This window comes from Rana temporaria, chromosome 3 (assembly GCF_905171775.1).
Source record: "Rana temporaria chromosome 3, aRanTem1.1, whole genome shotgun sequence".
In the NCBI taxonomy this organism is placed as follows: Eukaryota; Metazoa; Chordata; class Amphibia; order Anura; family Ranidae; genus Rana; species Rana temporaria.
In genome coordinates, this window is record NC_053491.1 from 221,803,516 (window position 1) to 221,812,385 (window position 8,870).

The window sequence follows — 8,870 nt, forward strand, 5'->3', positions numbered from 1 at the left end:
CTGTGGTTTACTACTACAAAATTTGTAAAAAAAAAAAAAAAAGTAATGGGACGGCTGGTGATGCGGCAGTGACACCACAAGGTGAGGGAACATGGCGACAGCATGTGAGTGGATGCCCGCTAGCAGGTGTTGCCCTGATGGGTCTGAAATGACAGGTGCTCTTTAAATGTAAGGACTCATTCTTGCTGGTAGTTAGCTAGAACCTTTAATATTTGCAAGCAAAGGTTAGTAAAACGGCGATATAAGAACCGATTCAATCATACAGTTTTTAGTGTACACAGATTTGCTAAACAATGGGATAAAGGAATATTCCTGAACTTTATTTTATCTCATGGTTACTGTGAAATTGTGTGAATGCATCAATGCAGTGCCAGTGCATGTTATCTCAGCTTGCAGAGCTTGGATTCATTGAATGAGTTTACCAAAAATGTAAATATTGCAGAATATACATCCTCATGCTACATAACTAAGTTTTATGCTGAATAAACTAAATTATTAATGTATCTTGAATAGAAAACTATCTTTAGATAGATTGTTATTCCAAAAGCATTTTATTACAATAAATTTGATAAAAATAAAATAAAAATTCAATTTAAATCAAAAACTTTTTTTTTTATTTACATATTTTTTTTTATCATTGATTTTTATCCACCCTGTTAGTGTGGTACCTTTTTTAAATTCCTCTTCCTTTTACAATTTTTTCTTATGCATGTACAGTATTTTGGATGTGGTTCCATCCCTGTGAATTGTGTTCTATTGTCTTTTGATAGTATAGATTCATACCTCATTCATAGAAATGACTCACTTTTGTTAGGTTCTGTTTTTTTCTCTTATTGCCAGAACCAGATGTAGAAGAGGTCCAGTCTTGCTTCCCATGTACACTGATCAAACACGGACATCATTGTATGTTGTAGTTACCCTGGGCCAGCAGTAAACTGGAATTGCACTGATTGTATTGTGCATATATTGTATTGTGCATATAACTGTCCGTTGGGGGATCAATGTGCCTAGAAACTTTAAACAGTTGTGAGAATTCTGCTTAAAAGTCTCACTAAAAAATCTGTTCAATCATGTACCATTTATTGCTGTCAACCTCCTCCTCCAAATGTCCTTGTTTTTTTTTTTGTTTTTTTTGCTGCTGTGATACTACTTGGGCCCCTTTCACACCTGCGGACCGTATGTCCGCTTTTTCATCCATCCGTTTGCGGATGAAAAAGGGACATACATTGGTCCCTATGAGATTGCTGGTGTCAGCGGATGAACATCTGCTGACACCCGATCTCGTCCGCCTCCGCAATGCTCCGATTCTGCAGACGGAAGAAAACCCAATTTTTCCTTCCGTCATCCGATCGGATGAACACGAACATACGGCCGGTGTTCATCCGATTTCCCCCCCCCCCCCCCAAAGGGGAGAGCGGAGAAAAGACAGGGCGCTCCCTGCCCTGTCATCCGCCGGCTCAGCCGGGTTCAACTGAGCGATCCCCGCTGAGCATACGGAGCATATGGAGGCGGATCATTACTGATCCGCCCCGTGTGAAAGGGGCCTTACTGTTACAGGCAGGAATTTAAAACAAAAAACAAACTACTTGAAGGGGACTAGGGTGCCAACCTACTTGTCCCTCATGGCAATCTACTTGTCCTGGTAAAAAAAAATTAATAATTTTTTCCAAGATGGGAAAATTATGAAGGGTACAGTATATGTTTTTTTTATTAGGCAGAGGTGCTTTTAAAAACAAAAGGGCTGTATGGTGGCTTTACATTTTAGGCTGGGTTCACACTATTGCAAATTGGATGTGGGTTTCCCCGCATACAATTCGCATGTCAGGAGATTGTGACCGGCTCTCTATGGAACCGGTTTGCACATCTCTGCATCGGCTCCGGTGCGAATTGTACAGGGGTCCTGTGCGTCCTTTTCAGCCCAAAATGCAGGCTGACATTGGACCTGAAACGGTAAATGGAGACACACTGGAATCCTGCTGTGGGCCGCTGCGATCGCTAGTGTGAACCCAGACTTAACGGCCCGGATTCTCAAAAGAGATACGACGGCGTATCTATGCGCCTGATTCTTAGAATCAGTTACGCATAGATATCTATTAGATCCGACAGGCGTAAGTCTCTTACGCCGTCGTATCGTAATTGCATATTTACGCTGGCCGCTAGGGGAGTGTACGCTGATTTACGTGTCGAAATATGTAAATCAGCTAGATGCGCGAATTCGCGAACGTACGCCCGGCCGACGCAGTAAAGTGTACGCCGTTTACGTTAGGCTTTTCCCGGCGTAAATTTACCCCCGCTATATGGTGGCGTAAGAGCGGCGCACCAATGTTAAATATGGCTGTCGTTCCTGCGACTAAATTTTAAATTTTTATGTCGTTTGCGTAAGTCGTCCGTGAATGGGGCTGGAAACCAATACATCCTTGCGGCGTACTTTGACGCAAAGCACACTGGGATATTCCACAGACGGCGCATGCGCCGTAAGTGAAAAACGTCAATCACGTCGGGTTCATGGATAATTTACATAACACACGACCACCTCTTCACAATTTGAATTAGGCGGGCTTTCGCCGGCCGATTTACGCTACGCCGCCGCAACTTACGGAGCAAGTGCTTTGAGAATACTGCACTTGCCCGTCTAAGTTGCAGAGGCGTAACGTAAATCGGATACGTTACGCCTGCACAAAGTTACGCGCTCCTACGAGAATCTGGCCCAAAGTGTTGTTTTTTTATTTTTTGGTAGAAAATTTCTGAGAACCCCCCAAACATTAGTTCCCTTTTTAATTATTTTCTTAAAAACAGTAGCATTTCTCTGTACTTCACTCTTTGAATGTGAGTTGAGCAATACAACATATAGTACAGGCATACCCCGCTTTACGGACACTCACTTTACGTACACTCGCGAGTACGGACATGCCCGCGAGTGTATGTAAAGTGTCTCACAAGTACAAATATTCCGCGCCGTGCACCCGCATTAGACGGAACTGAAGTTCTGAGCACTTAGCCTGCCCAGTTCCAGTGTGCTCTTTCTGTATCCTGGCTGCCTCCCCACCTCTGGTGACATCACATCCCCTCAGGCTTCCCTGTCAGCCACAGAATGCCATCCAGCCTCTCAATAGCACTGTCCTTTGTATGTCCAGGGGATGGATTGGAGCGGCCCCCCTTGCATCAGATGAGCTTATTTACATGTGAGTGTTCCCCTGATGCCCCCACTAAAGCCCCTGGCACCCCCACTACAGCCTAGAAGTGAAAAAAGGCATTGCTTCACTTTAAGTACATTTTCGTTTTACATCAATGCTCTGGTCCCGTTGTGTACTTAAAAGTGGGGTATGCCTGTATAGAGCTCACTGAACTCTATTGAACTAGTACCAGCAATGCAGAGCTTTGAAACTCTATATTTATGTTCATGTCATGAACCTAAACCGAAATAATGTGTATAAAATATATGTGTATTTTTTATCTAGGTGGTGCTGGAGTGGAGTCGGGATCAGTACCATGTTCTGTTTGATACTTACCGGGACAACATTGCTGGGAAATCATTTCAGAAAAGGTAATTTCTATGTGCTGATGAAGATTAACTTTTGTTCTTTTTTTTATTATGCGCCTGCATATTAGTAATTACTTTGAGTTCAATAAACCTGTAGCAAGTAAAAACATGAAAGGTTTGAGTAGTTTGTTGTCCACATCTGAGGCAGTGCATTACTTGAAGCCTCTATTTTCTTTTATCTCAGCACTAGCTAGTTACTGTAAGAAGACACTAAGCATTGTACACAGTCTTAGAGCGGGTCATATCATGATCTTGTCGCAGCTTTTGGCTGCATTTCAGAAAACGTTTTTCATTGTAGATAGAGCTTGATATGGTTCAAGAACAATATATATTTTAGCATGAATGTTTGTTTTTTCTGCTAGTAGCATTTTACGATTTAAAAAAATCTGTTTTTTTAGTTTGTATTATACTATGTCATATGGTATAACATTTTCTTAAAGTGATGCAAAACACACACTGTTTATTTTTCTTTGTCCGTTCTCTTTCTGTATATGGATGATGGCATTGCTTTTTAAATTATTTTAATGGAAAAAAAAAATCTCTGTTCCTTTTTCCTAATGAAATACAGCTGTCACATGACCCAGATCGTTCCCAGCCTGTCTGCAGGGAAACCTAAGCAGGAGGAGCTTCTGATACTCCAAATGATTAAACAAACAATCAGCCTTTGGGATACAGCATAAATATAAATGATTAATATCAATAAACTGTTAAAAATTATACAAATATATATTTGAAATTAAATCTTTATTATTTTTTTAAAAATACCATGGCGTGGGTGGGTTTCTGACAGTCGCACTCCTCTAGCCTCTGTCTTTGAATAGGAGGGAGGTGAAGCCTCCATCAATCTACAACTAATATCCTGCCTCCATTCTGTTTAGCTGGTTAGTAGACATGGAGGAAGGAGGGAGTGAGCTGCCATTTACCTTTTTGAATACGTCCACATGTTTGACGCTATAGTCACATGGGCTGCTCAAATGTGATAGGGAGAAAATGCTTAGCATAGAAACTCACTGAAAACTGAGCATGTGCAGAGCTGCCAGCACTGCTCTACAAAATCCCCAACTGTATTGGGGACAAGAACAGAAGGGGGAGATGGCGAACAGCAGGATCAACCATTTTTTTTTTTTTTTTGCAGAATACAGTAAACAAATCTTATAACCACTGAGTGAGTATGAACAGCATGTCATACAGCATTTATTGATAGTTTCTTATGCTGTCGGTTTAGTGACACTTTAACCACATGCCGACCAGCCGGCGCAGTTTTACTGCGGCAACATGGCTTGGCTTGGCGAAACAACGTTATGTTACGTCGCTACGCCCTGTGGCCACCGGGAGCACACGTGTCTGCTGCTCGCCCCCAGAGCCGATGCGAGTGCTCGGTGGGTACGATGACTGCCGGGCACCCGCGATCACTCGTGACAGAGCGAGAACTGGGAGCTGTGTGTGTAAACACACAGCTCCCGGTTCTTTCAGGGGAGAAATTACTGATTTGTTCATACAATGTATGAACGGCGATTTGTCATTTCCCATCCCCAGTCCATCCACAGTCCCATCCCCCCTTCAGTTAGAACACAAAGTAGGAAACACAACCCCTTGATCGCCCCCTAGTGTTAACCCCTTCACTGCCAGTGAAATTTTTACAGTAATCAGTGCATTTTTATAGCACTGATCGCTGTAAAATTGTCAATGGTCCCAAAAATGTGTCAAAAGTGTCCGATGTGTCCTCCATAATGTCGAAGTCCCGATAAAAAAACGCAGATCGCCGCCATTACTAGTAAAAAAAAAAAAATGCCACAATTCTATCCCCTATTTTGTAGACACTATAACTTTTGCGCAAACCAATCAATATCCGCTTATTGCGATTTTTTTTTTTTTCTACCAAAAATATGTAGATAAATACATATCGGCCTAAACTGAGGAAAACTTTTTTTTTTTCTGATTTTTTTTAATTGGGGTATTTATTATAGCTAAAAGTAAAAGATATTATTTTTTTATTCGGTGATCGAAAAAAAAAATGTATGTTCTTTTGTTTATAGCGCAAAAAATAAAAACCGCAGAGGTGATGAAATACCACAACAAGAAAGCTCTATTTGTGGGGGAAAAAAGGACGCAAATTTTGTTTGGGTCCAGCATCGCACGACCGCGAAAAAAGTGTTAAATCGTAAAAAGTGCTCTGGTCAGGAAGTGCTAAATCGCTCTGGTCAGGAAGTGCTAAACCGTAAAAAGTGCTCTGGTCAGGAAGGGGGTAAAATCTTCCGGGGCTGAAGCGGTTAAGCAAATAATATATATTTTTTTTTTTGCAAAGTTTCTTACCTGGAGATCCTGCTAGTAACAGCACTTCCTATTGCAGGCTGACAACACTAAACCCAGCCATAGATGGATTGAAATTCAGCTTGTTCCGCAGGAACTGGACACATTTCGATCCATCTATGGGCAGGCTGGTTGTACTGAAGTGGATCTATTGATCCAACCTGTGTTTTTTACTTTTATTTTGTACAAAATCACTACCGCTGGCTATAGCCGTCATCAGTGATCATTGTATTCTGATGGCAAAAAAAACTTCCGCTGTGGGAATACAATAACGCAGTGGGAAGGATTCATCCCAGCTACACTGACTGTGTTGATGAAGGAATCGAGCAATTTCTTTCCTTCAACTGTCAGTTGAAGGAAAGAAAATTGCCTAATTTATGGCCAGGCCTAAGCCACTTCCTCCCAGTTAGCAACAATGCTGTCAGTCTGCTGTGTGTGTTTGGTTGATCATTGGGCTGTCTATTACTCAGTACATTGAAAATTAAAAAGCTCACTTAGCATGTGGCTTATATAATAAGTAATATATTTATATTTCTAGGCATATTTTCTAATGAGCTAATGTTTTATCATTCTGTGCTCCTTCCAGGCTCTGCCTCCCTATGCCTATTGATGTAGTATATACCTGGGTAAATGGTTCAGATCCAGAACTTGTTAAACAGCTGCGTGATCAACGTGACCTGATGGAAGAAGAACAGAGGGCGTTAAGGTACCTTAATGTTTTTTAAATGAACCAAAAAAAAAAATGTTATCCTATGTGTCCCCTTTATGTTGGCCTATATGTCCATGCACACAGGCATTTACAGACTGAAAAAAAAAACATAGCCAGCAAGTTCAGGAGAGAAGCTTCTGGGGGGTAAAATGCTTTATGCTTCTAAGTGCATGTTAATGTGCCTAATTGCAAGCGTCTATTTATCCCAGTGGCCAGAATAAATGCATATTCTAGCCAATATACAGTAATCCATTACCAATTAAGCAATTGATGCACCTGAAAGGTCTAAACACGCCTTAACGCAGGTGTAAAATTAGTTTTTTGCACGTTTCTTTTTAAAACCGCTTTTCTCCTACCAGGAGAAAAGACGTTCAGTGGAGCTTAGCAAATGCTCAGTGTGTGGCCTTGTATTACTGAAGCTGAGAATACACCGATCAGCCATAACTTTATGACCACTGACAGATAAAGGGAATAACATTGATTATCTTGTAAGGGCTCTTTCACACGTCCGTTCCGTTCGTCCATTTTTTAGACGTCCGTTAACGGACCGCAATGCTTTCCTATGGGTTAGCGTCCATTAGCGGATGAGCATCCGCTAACGTCCGTTAACATCCGTCTCCGTTAAGCTCCGTTTTTTTGAACGGAAGAAAACCCTATTTTTCTTCCGTCAAAAAAACGGAATGGACGAAAAACGGACGTTAGCGGACGATCCGTTTACCGTCCGATCCCCTAACATCCGTTTTTCATCAAAATATGTAAAAAGCCCCAAAAAAAAAACGGATGGAAAAACGGACGAAAAACGGACGTTAATGGACGAAAAACGGATCGGAAACGGATGTAAACGGAAGGAAAACGGACAAAAAACGGATAAAAAAACGGATCAACTGATGAAAAAAAAAATGATCTAAAAAACTGAGCGGACGTGTGAAAGAGCCCTTACAGTGACAAAAGTTTTTAAGATATATTGGGCAGCAAGTAAACATGTTGTCCCTGAAGTTGATGTGTTGCTGTGTATGGGGCTTTGTAGCCTAGTACCCATGCAAAACCGTGCCCACAAGCAAAAGTGCCTACAATGGGCATGTGAGTTTAAGAACTGGACCACGGAGCAATGAAAGAAGGTAGCCTGGTCTTATGAATCATATTTTCTTTTACATCATGTGGATGGCTGAGTGTTTGTGCATCGCTTACCTGGAGAAGAGGTGCCACCAGGATGCAGTATGGGAGGAGGCACGCTGGCAGAGGCAGTGTGATGCTTTGGGCAATGTTCTTCTGGGAAATCTTGGGATCTGCCATTCATGTTGATGTTGCTTGACATGTACCACCTACCTAAATATTGTTGATGACTAAGTGCACCCTTTCATGGAAACAGTATTCAGTAATGGCAGGGGCCTCTTTCAGCAGGATAATGCACCCTGCCGCACTGCAAAAATGGTTCAAGAATGGTTTAAGAAACACAGATCTCCATTTAATCGTGCATCTGTGGGATGTCCTGGAAAGACAAGTCGGATCCATGAAGGATAATGTCCTCCATCTCCACAATTTAGGGCACTTTCACAATGCCCCATTTAAAAAAAATACAGTAAAAATGCATGCATGTTTATAATAAGTTTTTGGTGTGTTTTTGGATTACCTGACTCCCAGCATTCACCTGTAAAACATGAAAATGTGATTTCAAGGGGAGGTGCACTTTATAAACCGAGCACCAAAGATGCATCATACAGGATTTTTCAGATACTATACAATATCTTCAGAGGTCTAGTGGTGTCCATGCAGGTGGCAAAATGGGGACTTGCTCAATATTAGGTGGGTGGTCATATATAGTAATCGCTGATCGGTGTATTTCCCCCCCCTGTTTTTTATTTTTATAGATAAACACATACAAAAAACAAAGTACTTAACAAAAGATTAGCAGAAAAACTGCGTGAGGGTTCAATTCATAGCGTGGAAGAAAATACATCAGGATGTAGGTATGGATGTACCCTAAGTTGTGCCACTCACTGCAATAGAACATAATGTCCTCCTGACAATCATATATTGGTAATAGTAAAGATTTGACCACATAGAGTATTCATTCCGGTATATATGAGCCATAGAAAAAGCTAGTGACTCACTTCGGTAGTTAGGCTGTCAAGGGTTCAGCAACCATGTATGCCATACCTTGTCATATTTCATGGGGCAGCCCCTGTTCATGTATGTATTTTTGTATAAGGCAAGACTATTGTTTACTAGTTGTTTCCACTGTGACAATGATGAGGCGTAGGGCTTCTTTTATTTCATGGCTATATTTTTTCTGGCATAAAAGAGAAGCAG

General features: G+C 41.4%; 1 protein-coding gene across 1 annotated transcript in view; it reads left to right on the forward strand.

The window, feature by feature from the left end:
- The window catches only part of GNPTAB (N-acetylglucosamine-1-phosphate transferase subunits alpha and beta), a 134,704-nt gene that overhangs the window by 10,286 nt on the left and 115,548 nt on the right, over positions 1 to 8,870 (forward strand). Inside the window, exons 2-3 of the mRNA XM_040344292.1 lie at positions 3,459 to 3,544; positions 6,438 to 6,557. Of these exons, the coding sequence (XP_040200226.1) occupies positions 3,459 to 3,544; positions 6,438 to 6,557 (206 nt within the window). The remainder of the gene's footprint in view (positions 1 to 3,458; positions 3,545 to 6,437; positions 6,558 to 8,870) is intronic.